A 20,076-nucleotide genomic window follows, 5' to 3' on the forward strand; every position below is an offset into this window, starting at 1 on the left:
TTTAGAGATAATAAGTGGTACTGGCACTGGTTCGATGACTGGAGGAACATGTAAGTACGTCTCCAGTTCTAATCAAACAAATGTGATGGTAATTCAGTTTGGTGTTCTTATGTTTGTCAGGACTGAATATAACAAATGCTGTCACTTGGTACTAATTCGGATCGGTCAGTTTTAAGGAGAATAAATAGAATTGGCCTGATAAGAGAAGAAGAGTACAAATCTGTTTTGTAAAACTGGTATTTTAAGCTATGACAAAACAATAAGGTCTGCAGTGATTACACCAATATCTGTTTTGTAAAACTGGTATTTTAAGCTACGACAAACAATAAGGTCTCCAGAAACACGTTTCATTTACTAAACTTCATAATGTAAGTAAACATACTTAACGAACACATTTTAATTACGGTTATATGGCGTCGGACCACACAGCTATTGAGAGAGGAAACCCGCTGTCGCCACGCAATATTTCCGATTAGCAGTAAGGTATCTTTTATATCCAGCATCCCACAGAAATGATAATACATACCCCTGCCTTTGTTGGAAGGAGAAAGAGCCCAGTGGGCTCACTGACGAGGATCAGTCGTAGACCGACTCACATCAGGCCAGCGCTTTACCACTGGACTACGTTCCGCCCCTTGATACAAAGAAATTAATATTCTAAATGAAAAAATAACGAAGGGAGTCCTGATAATAAAGATGATGATGTAGATGATGATCATATGGTGTTCAATGTTAATCAGATGGTGATGCGATGGTGGTGATGCCGATGATGCCGATGATGACATCGATGTGTTTTATGTTTTTAATTCAGCAAATAACTGTGTAGACAAACTACCCAACTGTAAGAGTTATGGACAGACGATATGCACCCAGTACCAACAGTGGGCCGCGGATAAGTGTGCGAAATTCTGTGGCAAATGTTCAGGTACGAGTATACTTACCAACAAGAAAAACATTTAAGTTGTTTTGAATGCTCCATCGAAATACAGCCCACTGTGTCAAGGTCGTGCATTTCGCCCCTTGACATACAAATCATACCAGTTGTTTGAAATTGCGTCTGGACACTGGACACCAAGTAATTTAACTATTTTTGTTTGTTTGTTTTGTTTTGTTTTTGTGGTTGTTGTTTTTTGTTTGTTTTGTTTGTTTTTGTTTTTTTGTTTGCTTTTTTTTGTTGGGGGGGGGGGGGAGAGAGTTCTTTTTTGTTTTGTTTGTTTTGTTTTTTGTGGTGTGTGTGGTTATTAGTCAGTTTTTGTAGTTTAGCTTGACGTGAAAAAAGGAAACTGTTTCGAAAATCCTTTTATGTGCAATTTATATAAACAAAATATTGGTCAATATATGCATTAAAAGTTATCTGTTCATTAAGTTTAAAACGATTATTTTTCAACAAACAAAAATTCTTTCCTACATATATACAAACCGGGTTTCAACCTAGTGGAGACAAATTAATAAAGGAATAATCAAATAAGTAAGTAGGATAGGATAAACTATTCAAGAAAATGTAACATCAAACTCGAAAGACGAAATTGTTCATTTTGGGCAAGTATTACTATTTTAATTAAATACTGACCAATGTTATTACCTTTTGCACATTTCTTTTCTTTTCTTTTGACGTCATGCCAAGCTATAGGCCGAGTAATCTGACGGTAAGTTTAGACCATCTAACTCTCTTACAGTCAGAGTACTCGGGCTAGCCAAGCTATAGGCCGAGTAATCTGACGGTAAGTTTAGACCATCTAACTCTCTTACAGTCAGAGTACTCGGGCTAGTCAAGCTATAGGCCGAGTAATCTGACGGTAAGTTTAGACCATCTAACTCTCTTACAGTCAGAGTACTCGGGCTAGTCAAGCTATAGGCCGAGTAATCTGACGGGAAGTTTAGACCATCTAACTCTCTTACAGTCAGAGTACTCGGGCTAGCCAAGCTATAGGCCGAGTAATCTGACGGTAAGTTTAGACCATCTAACTCTCTTACAGTCAGAGTACTCGGGCTAGTCAAGCTATAGGCCGAGTAATCTGACGGGAAGTTTAGACCATCTAACTCTCTTACAGTCAGAGTACTCGGGTTAGCCAAGCTATAGGCCGAGTAATCTGACGGTAAGTTTAGACCATCTAACTCTCTTATAGTCAGAGTACTCGGGATAGCCAAGCTATAGGCCGAGTAATCTGACTAGCCAAGCTATAGGCCGAGTAATCTGACGGTAAATTTAGACCATCTAACTCTCTTACAGTCAGAGTACTCGAGCTAGCCAAGCTATAGGCCGAGTAATCTGACGGTAAGTTTAGACCATCTAACTCTCTTACAGTCAGAGTACTCGGGCTAGCCAAGCTATAGGCCGAGTAATCTGACGGTAAGTTTAGACCATCTAACTCTCTTACAGTCAGAGTACTCGGGCTAGTCAAGCTATAGGCCGAGTAATCTGACGGGAAGTTTAGACCATCTAACTCTCTTACAGTCAGAGTACTCGGGTTAGCCAAGCTATAGGCCGAGTAATCTGACGGTAAGTTTAGACCATCTAACTCTCTTACAGTCAGAGTACTCGGGATAGCCAAGCTATAGGCCGAGTAATCTGACTAGCCAAGCTATAGGCCGAGTAATCTGACGGGAAGTTTAGACCATCTAACTCTCTTACAGTCAGAGTACTCGAGCTAGCCAAGCTATAGGCCGAGTAATCTGACGGTAAGTTTAGACCATCTAACTCTCTTACAGTCAGAGTACTCGGGCTAGCCAAGCTATAGGCCGAATAATCTGACGGTAAGTTTAGACCATCTATCTCTCTTACAGTCAGAGTACTTGGGATAGCCCAATCTAATTAAAATTAGCTCCACAATTACATGTGGATCTAACACCAGCCAGTTGGAGCTCATGTCCACCAATCAAAACCTTACTTGCAGAATCCTGCCAGTGATTTAAAAATAATTTGAAAACATTCCGAATTATTCTGAGGGTATACGACATGTTTCGTGTGAATTACGAATGCCTTAAAACATGTTTTATTTTATAAAATAAATAATTTGTAATGTAAAACTGAAGACTGATTTAGGTGGGTTTTTTTTATAAATAAATAAATAATTTTTAATGTAAAATTGAAGACTGATAACCCACCCCGTACGTATTGGTATGGTTCGCTGTACTGCGGCCACTAAAATAGACTCGCCCGATATTTTTAGAATTTGTATGCTCCCAAATAACGTTATAAAAGGCGAAGTTTGATTGGTCAATATTTAAATTATTATTTACAGACGAAATGTTACCTGGACATTGGGGACTACGCAGTGTTGTTAGTTTTAAATCACTGGCAGGATTCTGCAAGTAAGGTTTTGATTGGTGGACATGAGCTCCAACTGGCTGGTGTTAGATCCACATGTAATTGTGGAGCTAATTTTAATTAGATTGGGGATAGCCAAGCTATAGGCCGAGTAATCTGACGGTAAGTTTAGACCATCTAACTGTCTTACAGTCAGAGTACTCGGATAGCCAAGCTAGAGTTATCGACAGAAAAATTATATAAATTACAACATCTGTATTCATTGGTCACCAGGAACAAAAATAATCCTCACAATAATATTTAAGAAACAAATAATATAACCAAACTATTGACCCCCCCCCCCCCCCCCCATCAATATAACTACAATCTGATTAAAATTAGTTTAAGGATCCGCGGGGCCTATAGCACAAATAACAGCGGGGTCCCATTCCCAGGATATATATGTTGCAACCCCCTGTTGCAACATATGCTACTAGGATAAACCGGCTCTGAACAAATTAATAAAACAACGTCAGCAACAAATTAATGCTATAGACCCCCCCCCCCCCCCCCCCAACTCTTCTCCTTCCGGAGCATGGATTTATATCAGAAATTACTAGCTAGAGGACTGGGTAAAATGTTAACCTGGTAATTTACACTTACATTGCTGGAATAAATATTAAAATTCGAAATGCCTCAAAACGTTTTATTTGTTCAAAGGATCAGCAACCGGTACTGGTACATTTACTGGAACTGGGACTGGAACGATGACCGGAACTGGAACAGGGACTGGAACAATGACCGGAACTGGGACAATGACCGGAACTGGGACTGGGACTGGGACTGGGACTGGAACCATGACTGGAACTGGAACTGGGACTGGAACCATGACCGGAACTGGGACTGGAACGATAATCGGAACTGGAACTGGAACGATGACAGGAACCGGAACTATAATCGGTGAATATTTTGTTTTAAAATTCGAGATGTATAATTTTAGATTAAAAAAACAAAAAAACTAAAAAACCCAACTAAACTAAACGTGTTTTCCTTTGCTGTGTTCTTATTTGGTTGGTTGGTTGGTTTGTTTTTTTCAAATAAATTCTACTTGGATCCATATGAAAAGGAAAGGTATTGTAGAAATAACTGACATGTTATATTTTTAGATGCAGAGAAATAAAAGACAAGTTGTAAAGAATATCGTCTGCTGCATGGGTTTTGAAATTATAATTTATCGATAATTTGTCTTATCTACACATACAAAATGGATCTCCAACTAACAGAGACAGATTAACAAAAGAGGAAGAAAAGATAAATACAGGGGCACTTGAACCCCGAAACCACCGCACCCGACCCTTTCGTATTCTTATGGACCCGCCCCCCCGACCCGACCCTCTCGTATTTTTATGGACCCGCCCCCCCCGCCCCCCCGACCCGACCTTCTCGTATTCTTATGGACCCCCCCCGACCCGACCCTCTCGTATTTTTATGGACCCGCCCCCCCGCCCCCCCCGACCCGACCTTCTCGTATTCTTATGGACCCCCCCGACCCGACCTTCTCGTATTCTTATGGACCCCCGCCCCCCCCGACCCGACCCTCTCGTATTTTTATGGACCCGCCCCCCCCGCCCCCCCGACCCGACCTTCTCGTATTCTTATGGACCCCCCCCGACCCGACCCTCTCGTATTTTTATGGACCCCCCCCCCCCCCCCCCCCCCCGACCCGACCTTCTCGTATTCTTATGGACCCCCGCCCCCCCCGACCCGACCCTCTCGTATTTTTATGGACCCGCCCCCCCCCCCCCCCCTACCCCGAGATTCATATTGGAGTCGCCACTATTGATAATTTAAGCAAAATGTTGTATACAAATGTGTATGTTAGTCCGAGTAATCTGCCGTTCGAGAGCTAGACGAACATTTGTACGATTATGATCGCTGTGGGAGTACTCGGGCTATGTGTATGTGTTAGCGTTTTTAAAAAGCTGTAATAACGGAACATAATTTACACTGTCCAATACCTAGAATTAGTAGCTTTAACAAGATAGCGACCGACTTTTTATATACGTTTCTTTTTTTTTCTTTTTTTGACCACAGGCACGTGCGTGGACAAAATAAGCAACTGCGTCGCGTTTGGACAGACTGTCTGCGGCAATGCGGTATATTCCAAGTGGGTGGACTCCAACTGCAGGAAGTTCTGTAACAAATGCGGTAATAGTCAAATGTATTTTATTATATACATAGTACAGTGATCGACAAATGTTTGAGAAACTCGCTAGACCTCACAGACGCATCAGCTAATGCCCTATGTAGTATAGTAATATATTTGATAATTTCCACTAGCCCAGACCAAACATTCACTAGTCCAGACCAAACATTCACTAGTCCAGACCAAACATTCACTTCCCAGGACCAAGGGCTAGTGGATTTGTCAAACCCTGCATTGTAACAAACAAACACACACACACACACGCACACGCACACGCACACATACACACACACACACAAATACACACACGCACGCACACACGCACGCACACACACACACGCACGCACACACACACAAATACACACACACGCACGCACACACACACACACACACACACACACGCACACACACTAAACAAAACAAACATGAAAACAACCAATAACCCTACTGAATATGGGAATGTATTTTTAAAATGTACGAAGACTGTAACTTTTATATTTCACACATAACTGGGATGGTGCGATCGCGAACAAGCTTCATGCCATCAAGCCAGTCTTGGGAGAGTAGCAGTCCTCCTATAGACAGTGCAGGAAGGATGAAATAGTCTTGTGTCGTGCTCGCATAGGTCATACATATTTGACCTATTCATTTATCTTAAAGAAAGATCCTCCACCTCAGTGCGCCACATTTTGGAGGAATGTAAGCATCTTAAAGAAACTCGAAAAGATATATTTGGACCACGAAATGTGATGGAATCTTTTCGATTCCACCCAGAACTTATTTTACAGTTCCTACGTGATACTGACTTTTATTGTAAATTTTAATATTATCTATCTGTGATATTTGTATTTTTGCACAGTTCTTTACACTGTGTTTTAATTTAACTGTTGAATTTTTATATTGATGTTGATCATCACATTGTTTTTGCATTTACCATAGTTTGACACCCAATAGCCGATGTATTTATCGTGCTGGGGTGTCGTTAAACATTCATTCATTCATATGGACATTTGCCACCTTCAGTGAATATTTTTGGCCCATATGTCAAATATTGTTTAACTAGCAACAGATTCAAAATTGTAAGTAAAACAAATGCGACACTCATTGCACTTACTGGCCTTATTTTTGTGGTTTAATTTTTTTAACTTACAATTTTGAATATGTTACTATTTTAAGAATATATGACCTATGGGCCTAAACTTTCAAAAGAAGGTGACAGATATCCATGTGGTAATGGGTGTGAAATACCAAAGTTACAGTTACATTTCAAATAATTTTATATTCAGTAGAGTTATCGTTTTGTGTGGGCCACCTGATATATTTACAGATGCGGTAATAGTCAAATATATATTAAATATTAAACCAAGCTAATACAAATTGTAATCACCATTCTATTTGCGGGTATCGAGTTTGGTTTTAGAATGACATATTTATATATACCTATGATGTATAGTATATTAATTATACAAAAATAGTCGTCTAATATAAATTTATGTAACGTCACATATTATTAACTACTACCACAAACACTAATACAATAATTACCATTATCATTACTATCATCCACTATTAGTATGATGATCATCACCATCACCACCATCATCAACAACACCACCATTACCACAAACATAAATACAATTATCATAACCATCATCATAACCACCAGCATCATCATCACTACCATCAACATCATCACCACTATCATCATCAAAATCATCACCATAAACATAAATACAACCATCATCATCATCTTCATCATCAGTATCATCATGATCATCATCACTAACACCACCTCCACCACCACCACCACTACCACCACCACTACCACCACCACCACCATTATCATCATCAATACCACCATTACCACACAAATAAATACAATTACCATCATCCAAATCATCAGAAACATAAATACAACCAACATCATCATCATCATTATCATCACCGCCGGTACAACACAATCATCACTGTAACTATCATTACCACCACCACCATCATTATTATATCACCATCACTATCATAATAATAATGTAATCTTTATTATATCAACCATTATTTATATTAACTTATTACATTTTTAATCTTTGAAGGTTCGTCGAGTACCGGCACGGGTACAATCTATCAACCGGGCACTGGAATAATGCCTGGCACAGGCACGGGAACGGGCACCGGCACACACACAGGCACAGGAACGGGCACCGGCACACACACAGGCACAGGAACGGGCACCGGCACGGGAACGGGAACCGGCACATACACAGGCACGGGAACGGGAACCGGCACATACACAGGCATGGGAACGGGCACCGGCACCGGCACCGGAACGGGCACTGGCACCGGCATATACACAGGCACGGGAACGGGCACCGGCACCGGCACAGGAACTGGAACATACACAGGCACAGGACATTTTAAAAATTATTTACTAAAAACAGTTTTTGGAGGCGGGGTGGGAGGGAGGCGGGGGGGGGGGGGAGACTATTGATCTTTAACGTTAAAAAAAGGCCCACATCTGGATAATAACTTTTTTTTCTATCCATATTTGTATTACTAGGAACCATTTATACATGGTTTCAAACGAATCACTACGCATTAAAAAAAAATATGAATTACAATTATTTATATCATGAATACAAGATGGAAATACATGGTGAAACGTTTCTAGGTCATCTCATTTTTCCCGAACGTCTCCATCTTTTTTTCCCTAACACTGGCGTAGGAAGCGGGGGTGGGTGGGGCGTATGGACCAGATTCTAGTTGGAGTTGCCACAGCTGATAATGTAACAGAGCTGTACCCTGATCAAAATCATAGGGGGGAGGGGGGGGGAGGGTGTTGTTTAAACTTTTAACATGCTCCCATACCACTAAGGTTTCGAGCATGTACCCCCCCGGGCTTGATCTCTGGAGGCCAGTGACCAAGTCCGGGGCAGGGGAGGGGGGGGGGGGTGCACCACTTTTTATAAACAAACGAAATACGATACAAATTAAACCTTGAGATGTGTATGCTATTTTCTGAAGTAAAAAAAAGTGGTGTTAAACAAAACAAACTGTAACGTTTCATGTTGTTTTTTTGACCACAGGCACGTGCGTGGACAAGATAAACAACTGCGTCGCGTTTGGACAGTCTGTCTGCGGCAATGCGGTATATTCCAAGTGGGTGGACTCCAACTGCAGGAAGTTCTGTAACAAATGCGGTAATAGTCAAATGTATTTTATTACACAGCCACGGAATACCAGGGGTGTCACGATACACCTACCTCACGATACGATACGCATCACGATACATAAGCAACAATTCGATTCATATATCACGATACATAGCCCACAATACGATACGTATCGCGATACATAGCCCACGATACGATACGTATCGCGATACATAGCCCACGATACGATACGTATCGCGATACATAGCCCACGATACGATACGTATCGCGATACATAGCCCACGATACGATACGTATCACGATACATAAGCAACGATACTATTCGTATCACGATACATAAGCAACGATACGATTCGTATCACGATACATAGCCCTCGATACGATTCGTATGACGATACATAGCCCTCAATACGATTCGTATCACGATACCTCATTCATGGTGTTTCACCCGTAAAACAAGAAGTTGAAGCTTGGGTGATGTGATTTAAAAATAAAAAATTAAAATGATAAAAGTGAAATACAGAATTATACATGAGTGGTCGTTAGATATCATTTATCTCACAACAAGTTATTTTAAAATGTATTTAACAAGCGAAAGCGAGTTTGATACGTTTTTTAACCAACGAGTTGTGAGATAAATGGTATCTAACGGACACGAATGTATTATTCTATTTCTTACATATCCTAAAAACCCAGGTTTTAAGCACATTTTAACATCTTTTTCGACTAAAAGTTATTTACAGCCGTTGCACTTGTAGTTGACTTACGCGTCACAGACACATGATTGTCAGGTTAACTATACGTCACAGTGTAATCTATTTCCATCGTGTTGTTTTTCATTGGATGCATGGCACTGGAGCAGCCAGTCGTATGTCTTGAAATTAACACATGTAAGTGTGTAACCAACCCATGTGTTATCAAAAATAACGCATGATGTTCTCACCAACGGCTGTGTAAGAAACACTAATTAAACAGTTTTTTTATATAGAAATACCACATCACAGACACATTGACATAAGCAGGCTGATTAAACACAGTTTTAATATAGAAATACCACATCACAGACACATTGACATAAGCAGGCTGATTAAACACAGTTTTAATATAGAAATACCACATCACAGACACATTGACATAAGCAGGCTGATTAAACACAGTTTTGATATAGAAATACCACATCACAGACACATTGACATAAACAGGCTGATTAAACACAGTTTTAATATAGAAATACCACATCACAGACACACTGACATAAGCAGGCTGATTAAACACAGTTTTAATATAGAAATACAACATCACAGACACACTGAGATAAGCAGGCTGATTAAACATAGTTTTGATATAGAAATACGACATCACAGACACACTGACATAAGCAGGCTGATTAAACACAGTTTTAATATAGAAATACCACATCACAGACACACACTGAGATAAGCAGGCTGATTAAACACAGTTTTAATATAGAAATACCACATCACAGACACATTGAGATAAGCAGGCTGATAAAACACAGTTTTAATATAGACATACCACATCACAGACACACACTGAGATAAGCAGGCTGATTAAACATAGTTTTGATATAGAAATACGACATCACAGACACACTGACATAAGCAGGCTGATTAAACACAGTTTTTATATAGAAATACCACATCACAGACACATTGGGATAAGCAGGCTGATTAAACACAGTTTTGACATAGAAATACGACATCACAGACACATTGACATAAGCAGGCTGATTAAACAAAGTTTTAATATAGAAATACCACATCACAGACACACTGACATAAGCAGGCTGCTTAAACACAGTTTTAATATAGAAATACCACATCACAGACACATTGACATAAGCAGGCTGATTAAACACAGTTTTGATATAGAAATACCACATCACAGACACATTGACATAAGCAGGCTGATTAAACACAGTTTTAATATAGAAATACCACATCACAGACACATTGACATAAGCAGGCTGATTAAACACAGTTTTAATATAGAAATACCACATCACAGACACACTGACATAAGCAGGCTGATTAAACACAGTTTTAATATAGAAATACAACATCACAGACACACTGAGATAAGCAGGCTGATTAAACACAGTTTTAATATAGAAATACCACATCACATACACATTGAGATAAGCAGGCTGATTAAAAACAGTTTTAATATAGAAATACCACATTACAGACACACACTGAGATAAGCAGGCTGATTAAACACAGTTTTGACATAGAAATACGACATCACAGACACATTGACATAAGCAGGCTGATTAAACACAGTTTTGATATAGAAATACGACATCACAGACACATTGAGATAAGCAGGCTGATTAAACACAGTTTTAATATAGAAATACGACATCACAGACACACTGACATAAGCAGGCTAATTAAACACAGTTTTAATATAGAAATACCACATCACAGACATACTGAGATAAGCAGGCTGATTAAATACAGTTTTAATACAGAAATACCACACCACAGACACATTGGGATATGCAGGCTGATTAAACACAGTTTTAATATAGAAATACCACATCACAGACACACTGACATAAGCAGGCTGATTAAACACAGTTTTAATATAGAAATACCACATCACAGACACATTGACATAAGCAGGCTGATTAAACACAGTTTTAATATAGAAATACCACATCAAAGACATTGAGATAAGCAGGCTGATTAAACACAGTTTTGATATAGAAATACGACATCACAGACACATTGAGATAAGCAGGCTGATTAAACACAGTTTTAATATAGAAATACCACTTCACAGACACACTGACATAAGCAGGATGATTAAACACAGTTTTAATATAGAAATACGACATCACAGACATATTGAGATAAGAAGGCTGATTAAACACAGTTTTAATATAGAAATACCACATCACAGACACACTGACATAAGCAGGCTGATTAAACACAGTTTTAATATAGAAATACCACATCACATACACATTGAGATAAGCAGGCTGATTAAACACAGTTTTAATATAGAAATACGACATCACAGACACACTGACATAAGCAGGCTGATTAAACACAGTTTTAATATAGAAATACCACGTCACAGACACACTGACATAAGCAGGCTGATTAAACACAGTTTTAATATAGAAATACCACATCACAGACACATTGAGATAAGCAGGCTGATAAAACACAGTTTTAATATAGACATACCACATCACAGACACACACTGAGATAAGCAGGCTGATTAAACAGTTTTGATATAGAAATACCACATCACAGACACACACTGAGATAAGCAGGCTGATTAAACACAGTTTTTATATAGAAATACCACATCACAGACACATTGGGATAAGCAGGCTGATTAAACACAGTTTTGACATAGAAATACGACATCACAGACATATTGACATAAGAAGGCTGATATGGTTTTCTCACATCTCTCGTTAATATAAAAATGGTATTCGAAAAAAACAAAAAGAACCCAAAAGCCCCATGAAATAGCCTCTATGTATGTGGCAATAGAGTATATTGCAAGTAAAATGGGTGAACGCCAACAGATGCGGTAATAGTCAAATGTATTTTAACCCAAACTAAATTTTATCATCATTGTGTTTGCGCTTATCGAGTTTGGTACCACCACCATCACCACCACCATCACCATCACCATCACCACCACCATCACCATCACCACCACCACCACCACCACCACCACCACCACCACCACCAATCACCACCACCAATCACCACCACCATCACCACACCACCACCATCACCAGCACCACAACCACCACCACCACCACCACCGCCAGCATCACCATCAGCATCACCATCACCACCACCATCACCACCACCATCACCATCACCATCAGCATCACCATCACCACCACCACCATCACCATCACCATCACCACCGTCACCATCACCACCACCACCACCACCATCACCACCACCAATCACCACCACCAATCACCACCACCGTCACCACCACTATCACCACCACCACATCCACCACCACCACAACAACCACCATCACCACCATCACCACCACGATCAGCATCACGCCAACCACCAATACAATCATTACCGATAAGATGGGGCTCATCATCACCTGTAATAATTATACAACACAATCATCACTATGACCATAACTACCACCATGATCATTATGATCATCATCATCATCATCATCATCATCACAATCATTGTCCTAATCACCATCACCACAACCGCCATCATCACTGCAAACATGATAATTTCATCTTTATTTCATCAACCATTATTTCTATAAACTTATTACACTTTTAATCTTTGAAGGTTCATCGAGTACCGGCACGGGTACAATCTATCAACCGGGCACTGGAATAATGACTGGCACAGGCACGGGCACTGGCACCGGCACGGGAACAGGCACCGGCACACACACAGGCACGGGAACCGGCACCGGCACATACACAGGCACGGGAACCGGCACCGGCACATACACAGGCACGGGAACCGGCACCGGCACAGGCACATATACAGGCACGGGAACGGGCACTGGGACATACACAGGAACAGGCACGGGCAGCTTAACCTTTCTTCTAGGCTTTGTAGAAAAATTAATTAACAAAAAAAAGTATATAGCGACTTATGTTCGGGGGATTTTTTCATTTTGAAAAGAAGTATACTGTTCAAAATAAGTAGGGGATATTCAAATATAGCATTAAATAATGGAGACTGTTTATTATATACATTTGTATCTTAATAGGAAATATTGCATAAATCACAAGGAGTTATTAGACAATTCATTGGAGTGAAATGTTCATGTCTTGGTAGTTTGACATGGCCAGATGAAACACATATTGATGTCAAGGGTAAAGAGGTGAATTTGATTTTTTTTTGCTTCAGGGTTTAGTAACGGGTGAACTCCCCGCGATTTGACAAACATGTACGGATCCGGCAAGGAATTCTCCTTGTAAAGCGTCTGATCTGATTTTGGGGGATCCTGGCCCATTCTTCTTAGAGCGCTACTCCCAACTCGGCCAAAGAGATAGGCTGGTGTTCACGTTGTCTGAGGCGTCGCCCCACGATGTCCCGGACTTGTGCGATCGGTGAAAGGTCGGGGCTCAGAGCTTGCCGAGGAAAAGTCTTAATATCTTGCTGTTGCATGAATGCTGTTACTAGTCATGGCGATTCCATCTCAAACTATAACTGATCCCACCTCCAAAATGATCATGAGCATGAATGTTGACCTAGGCATAACACGCCTTGGAACGTCGCCTACCGGCCTCGGTGGTGTCGTGGTTAAGCCATCGGACAAAAGGCTGGTAGGTACTGGGTTCGCAGCCCGGTACCGGCTTGCACCCAGAGCGAGTTTTAACGACTCAGTGGGTAGGTGTAAGACCACTACACCCTCTTCTCTCTCACTAACCACTAACAATTAATAACTAACCCTCTGTCCTAGACAGACAGCCCAGGGCAACGTACTTGGACCTTAATTGGATACAAGCACAAAAATAAGTTGAAAAGAAATTAAATGTTACAACAAATGTCATAGTATCAAAAGTGACTTCCTCCCTGCCAGACAACACCTACCACAGTAAACAAAATGAAAGTCGTGGAACACCGGATGGTAAAAAAAAAAAAAATAAAAATAAAAAATCCAAACACCCCCCCCCCCCTGTTTACAAGGAAAAGCATAACATCCATCCACCTTACCAAGCTACTCAATTTTCCGAATGTCGAGTAGGAGTAGGGGTGGGGGCTTGCTTAGAACACAAGAAAATGACTCATTTTGTCAACATATATTTGTTATGTTTTGGCCATAACAGGGCAAGGAAGTGCAGTACATACTGGCGGCTCGTTTTCAGGAACAAGTGAGTTACGTATTATTTAGTTAGCGTGGTTTTCAGGAACAAGTGAGTTATGTATTATTTAGTTAGCGTGGTTTTCAGGAACAAGCGAGTTACGTATTATTTAGTTAGCGTGGTTTTCAGGAACAAGCGAGTTACGTATTATTTAGTTAGCGTGGTTTTCAGGAACAAGCGAGTTACGTATTATTTAGTTAGCGTGGTTTTCAGGAACAAGCGAGTTACGTATTATTTAGTTAGCGTGGTTTTCAGGAACAAGCGAGTTACGTATTATTTAGTTAGCGTGGTTTTCAGGAACAAGCGAGTTACGTATTATTTAGTTAGCGTGGTTTTCAGGAACAAGTGAGTTATGTATTATTTAGTCAGCATGGTTTTCAATCCATAATCTCAAATGTTCAAATGTTTTCACTGAATATGATTGCAGACATGGTGGAATAGTGGGGACCAAAATCTGAATAAAAAATATTAATGGTAGTAAATCTTAAGGCTCAGAACAATTTTACTTGTAGAATGCAGGAAATTGCATTTCAGGACATCTAGTTTTCAAACATTTACGACGAGAGAGCTTATCCCCGGACCCCCTATTAACTTTGCTTTGCGATCTCATTCGCCCCCCACCCCCTCACCCACCCGCAATGTCTACTTTCTTCCGCCGTGCCTGCATTGTCTGATGATCTTTGATTAAATATGTATTATTATAATTATTATAATAATAATAATAATAATAATAATAATTAAAATTATAATAATAATAATAATAATAATAATAATAATAATAATAATAATAATAATATTATTATTATTATTATTATTATTATTGTTGTTGTTGTGTTTTGTATTTATTAAATCGGTCTCGGTGGCCAAGTGATTACACAATAATTTCTCACACACCCATTGAAGAGAACCTTCTTGTGAGATGTTTGGTATCACGTAGCGATCACCCACTAGTGGGATATAGATTTGGTAACATCTGATTGGCTGCTCCACGGCGATGACCTGGTCGCCACAGCCATATCACCCAATGAAATAAGCACAACCCAAATTGATAGATCTGTGTTGTATAAGTTAAATTGAAACTGATTTGCTCTGTGACCTGCCCCGGAATTGGTCACTGGCGATGCCAGAGACTAACTCCGGGATGGATGTGCCTGAACCGTTAGTGGATTATGGGCACGTAAGACGAGTTCCCTCCCCCTACCTACACGCTAACTGCAAACACAAGCGCCGTAGTAGCTTGTTTTTGTTGCCAGAGTGCTGGCCCTCATTGTTGTGCAGAGGTGACAACATTCTGATGGTTTTTCTTAAAGGGACATTCCCGAGTTTTCTGCATTATAGTTTCCGACTAATAAAATATTTCTATGATTAAACTTACATATTAAAAATATATATTTTTGTTTAGAATATCAGTGTCTGTATATTCAATGTGTTTCTGGTCGTCTTAATATTTGTAAGAAGCCCAAACAAATATTAGAACGATCAGAAACACGTTTAACATATTGACACTAATATTTTATGCAGAAAAATATATTTGATATGTAATTACAATCGTTAAAAAGTCTCTGTTAGTCGATAACATCTTTAAACAATTGCAGCAAACTCAGAAATGTCCCTTTAAAGGGACTATCGTGAGTTTTCGGCGAGTGTAAAAATGATGTCTACCAACAGAGACTTCTTAACGACTCTAATTACATATTAATCTTTTGTTTCTGCATGAAATATCAGTGGTTATATATTAAATTGTATTTCTGATCGTCATAGTGTACCAGGTCACATTTCATTTTATTTCCTACTATATATATTTGTTTTTCATACGTACGACATTATTGGAATACCAAATCCAGTTTGGGCTAATTTCAAATATTAAGACGACCAGAAACACATTGAATATCCAGACACTGATATTCTAAACAAGAAAACATATTTAATATGTAAAGTTTGTCATTAAATTTGTTTTATTAGTTTCAAACTCAGGATAGTCTCTTTAAGAGTGGCGAATACAGCACACTTTATTCTGTATCTTTTAGACGTTTTAAAGTTAGTTCTGTAAGCATCTGTGACAGTGCTTTCAACTCTTATGTTTTTTGTTTGGTATTGATAGTTCATTGTAATCTTGGTTTATGTTTAACAGCTTCATACATTGTATTCATAGTTTTGATCCCAGCGTTTAAGATTTTCGTTTGGCATTTTATGTTGATATGCGTCATTACATGCATGTTACTCTTTCAATTTTGTTTACATTCTGTTTTATTGATGATTTTTGGAAAATTATTGTCATTAACCTTTCTTTGACATCCGATGGCCGGTATGTTTTTGGTGCTGGGGAGTCGTTAAATATTCATTGGATTCAATCCAGCTAACTATTGAGACCCATTTGGTGAAAACCTTTTGTTGAGCACAAAACGTTATATTAATATGTGGGTGGGGGGGGGGGGGGGGGGGGGGGGGGGACAAGACGTAACCCAGTGGTAAAGCGCTCGTTTGATGCGCGGTCAGTGAGAGATCGATCCCCTTCAGTGGGCCCATTGGGCTATTTCTCGTTCCAGCCAGTGCACCACGAATGGTATATCAAAGGTCGTGGTATGTGCTGTCCTGTCTGTGGAATGGTGCATATAAAAGAGTCCTTGCTTCTAATGGAAAAAACGTAGCGGGTTTCCTCTCTATATCTATGTCAAAATTACTAAATGTTTGACATCCAATAGCCGATCATTAATAAATCAATGTACTCTAGTGATGTCGTTAAACAAACCAAAGAAACTTTAACTTTATATTAATATTGTTTTTGTGTTTTTTTTAATTTTTCCGCAAGGCTCAATTAAAACCACTTGCACCGACCAGTGATCCATAACTGGTTCAACAAAGGCCATGGTTTGTGCTATCCTGCTTGTGGGAAGCGCAAATAAAAGATCCCTTGCTGCTAATCGGAAAGAGTAGCCCATGTAGTGGCGACAGCGGGTTTCCTCTCAAAATCTGTGTGGTCCTTAACCATATGTCTGACACCATATAACCGTAAATAAAATGTGTTGAGTGCGTCGTTAAATAAAACATTTCTTTTTGTTTTCATTTTCACAACGCGAAGGTTCTGGTTGTGCTTTTCAAGGACGCATCTACACCCAGGGGCAAACATTTGATGACGGGTGCAAAATGACGTGTACCTGCACTGACGCCGCCAAGGGACAGTACTCGTGCACTAGCAAGTAAGGAGTGTTCAAGAAATTAACTCACGGCGACCGGCCTCGGTGGCGTCGTGGTTAAGCCATCGGTCATAAGGCTGGTAGGTACAGGGTTCGTAGCCCGGTACCGGCTCCCATCCAGAGCTAGTTTTAACGACACGGAGGGCAGGTGTAAGACCACAACACCCTCTTCTCTCTCTCTAATCATCAACCACTAAAAACGAACCCACTGTCCTGGACAGACTGCTCAGATAGCTGAGGTGTGTACCCAGGACAGTGTGCTTGAACCTTAATTGGATATAAGCACCAAAAAAAAATAAGTTGAAATGAAATGAACTGAAGGCGGCTAGTGTCAATCAACCAACCATTCGAAATGTGCTTAAAATAGGCGTCAGAAGCTGGGGGTGGGTGGTGTATGTTTGTGTGTGTGTGGGGGGGGGGGGGGGGAGTGCGTGCGTCAAAAGCCACATACCCCAAGTCTAAAGATTATGCATTCCCCGAGCCTCAGCTAAAAGACAGATTAATATATACACCCCACCTCCCAGTTGCTGACATCTTCCGACGCCTATACTTGCACCCGCTGAAGGCAACTGATTTTCTGTTAACACCATAAATAATAATTGTCTACAAAATGAGGAGGTGTAAAGCCGTAATGTGACCAACTTCTGTCACTAACCTCTAATAATCATCTGATGACTACCTGTCAGAATGACCAACAAATGTCTGACATCAAATAGCCGTTGATTAATTAATCAATATGTTCTAGTGGTGTCGTTAAACAAAACAAACTTTTAACTTTCTAACGACCACTACTCTAGACAGAAAGTCAAGATGTCTGAGATGTGTTCCCAGGAGAGCGTGCTTGTACCGTAATTGGATATAAGCACGGGAATCAAGTTGAAAGTGAACATGGGAAAAATCCGCCCCATACAATAAAGTAAACCATGTACAAAATTTACAGAAGATATATGTAAATATATTCGCAAATATTATTTTACAAGACGAAATTTAAACAAATTTATGCAGCTTTTTAATTGTACAAATATTGGCACCCTTAGAAACTTGTGTGCAGATTTATAACAATTATCAGCAAACATTTCTGTTCCTCCTGAGACTTCCATTATTTGACTATTTCTTGTTCCAGTCAGTGCTCCACATCTGGTGTAACAAAGGCCGTAATATGTACTATCCTATCTGTGGGATGGTGCATATAAAAGATTCCTTGCTGCTAATCGAAAAGAGTAGCCCATAATTCCGAATAAAAAATATTATTGGTAGTAAATCTTAAGACAGAGATGAATTTTACTTGTAGAATGCAGGAAACTGCATATCAGGACATCTAGTTTTCCAAATTTTATGGGGGAGCACTGAACCGAACCCTCTAGAAACTTAACCATATGTCCAACGCCATATAACTGTAAATAAAGTGTGTTGAATGCGTTTTTAAATAAAACATTCCTTCCTTCCTTCTATTATTTGAATTGTTTTTCAAACCCTGTCATCTTGATGGTGTTATATTTTATATTGTATATGTATTCCTCAAATGCCATTGAACGATGGCCCTACAGTTCTGTTCTGTTCTGTTCTGTCGTATTTCTTCTCGGATCCACCTCCTGTCCCCATCCCCGGTAGTTAATCTCGTATATAATAAATATAATGATAATTTCAATGTCTGTATTTAATATTTTAGATGCGTCACGTGGCAGCTAGCCCCATCCTGTCAACTGTTGCCGCCAAACCCCGGAAAGTGCTGCAAACGCCCATCATGCCCGCCTGGCGTCGCTATTTCGTATCCACCCGGATACACCGAGGTGTAGTTTAACTTGGAATAATAATCACATCTAAGTTTGGCCATTGAGTCTGTCGTTAATACTTAAACTATACAGAGAGCTAATGCTAAATACAAATAAAGAAGGTTGTTTCAAAGAGAAGAGCAATTTGTGACGTGTTATTTATATCAGATAAATGTGTTGGAAATGTTAACTAACCCACATCATAAGTCCACAAGGCAGTGGAGGGATGTAGGAAAAAAGTTTGTTTCGTTTAACGACACCACTAGAGCACATTGATTTATCGACCATCGGCTATTGGATGGCAAACGTTTGATAATTTTTACATATAGTCTTAGAGAGGAAACCCGCTACCTTTTTTTCCACTAGTAGTAAGGGATCTTTTATATACACTATCCCACAGGCAGGATAGCACATATACCACGGTCTTTGGTATACCAGTCATAGAGCACTGGCTGGGACGAGAAATAGCTCAATGGGCCCACCGACGGGGTTTCAATCCCACACCGACCGCGCACCAAGCGAACGCTTTACTGGACTACGTCCTGCCACGGGTGATGTAGCAGAGAGAGCAACTGCCACCTTAGCGCTCGAGCAAACAACGTCATTCAGACAGAATCGCTGTATACGGTCCA

At 39.9% G+C, this 20,076-nt stretch overlaps 1 protein-coding gene across 1 annotated transcript in view; it reads left to right on the forward strand.

The window, feature by feature from the left end:
* The window catches only part of LOC121389385 (putative per-hexamer repeat protein 5), a 26,207-nt gene extending 6,625 nt beyond the window's left edge, over positions 1-19,582 (forward strand). The window contains exons 4-13 of the mRNA XM_041520986.1: positions 6-50; positions 812-925; positions 3,968-4,207; positions 5,342-5,455; positions 7,544-7,852; positions 8,534-8,647; positions 12,947-13,189; positions 14,443-14,487; positions 17,558-17,675; positions 19,342-19,582. Coding sequence (XP_041376920.1) covers positions 6-50; positions 812-925; positions 3,968-4,207; positions 5,342-5,455; positions 7,544-7,852; positions 8,534-8,647; positions 12,947-13,189; positions 14,443-14,487; positions 17,558-17,675; positions 19,342-19,468 — 1,469 coding nt within the window. The 3' untranslated portion in view covers positions 19,469-19,582. The remainder of the gene's footprint in view (positions 1-5; positions 51-811; positions 926-3,967; positions 4,208-5,341; positions 5,456-7,543; positions 7,853-8,533; positions 8,648-12,946; positions 13,190-14,442; positions 14,488-17,557; positions 17,676-19,341) is intronic.
* Positions 19,583-20,076: the final 494 nt, after the last annotated feature.

The sequence above is a fragment of the Gigantopelta aegis genome, chromosome 14 (genome assembly GCF_016097555.1).
Source record: "Gigantopelta aegis isolate Gae_Host chromosome 14, Gae_host_genome, whole genome shotgun sequence".
NCBI lineage: Eukaryota > Metazoa > Mollusca > Gastropoda > Neomphalida > Peltospiridae > Gigantopelta > Gigantopelta aegis.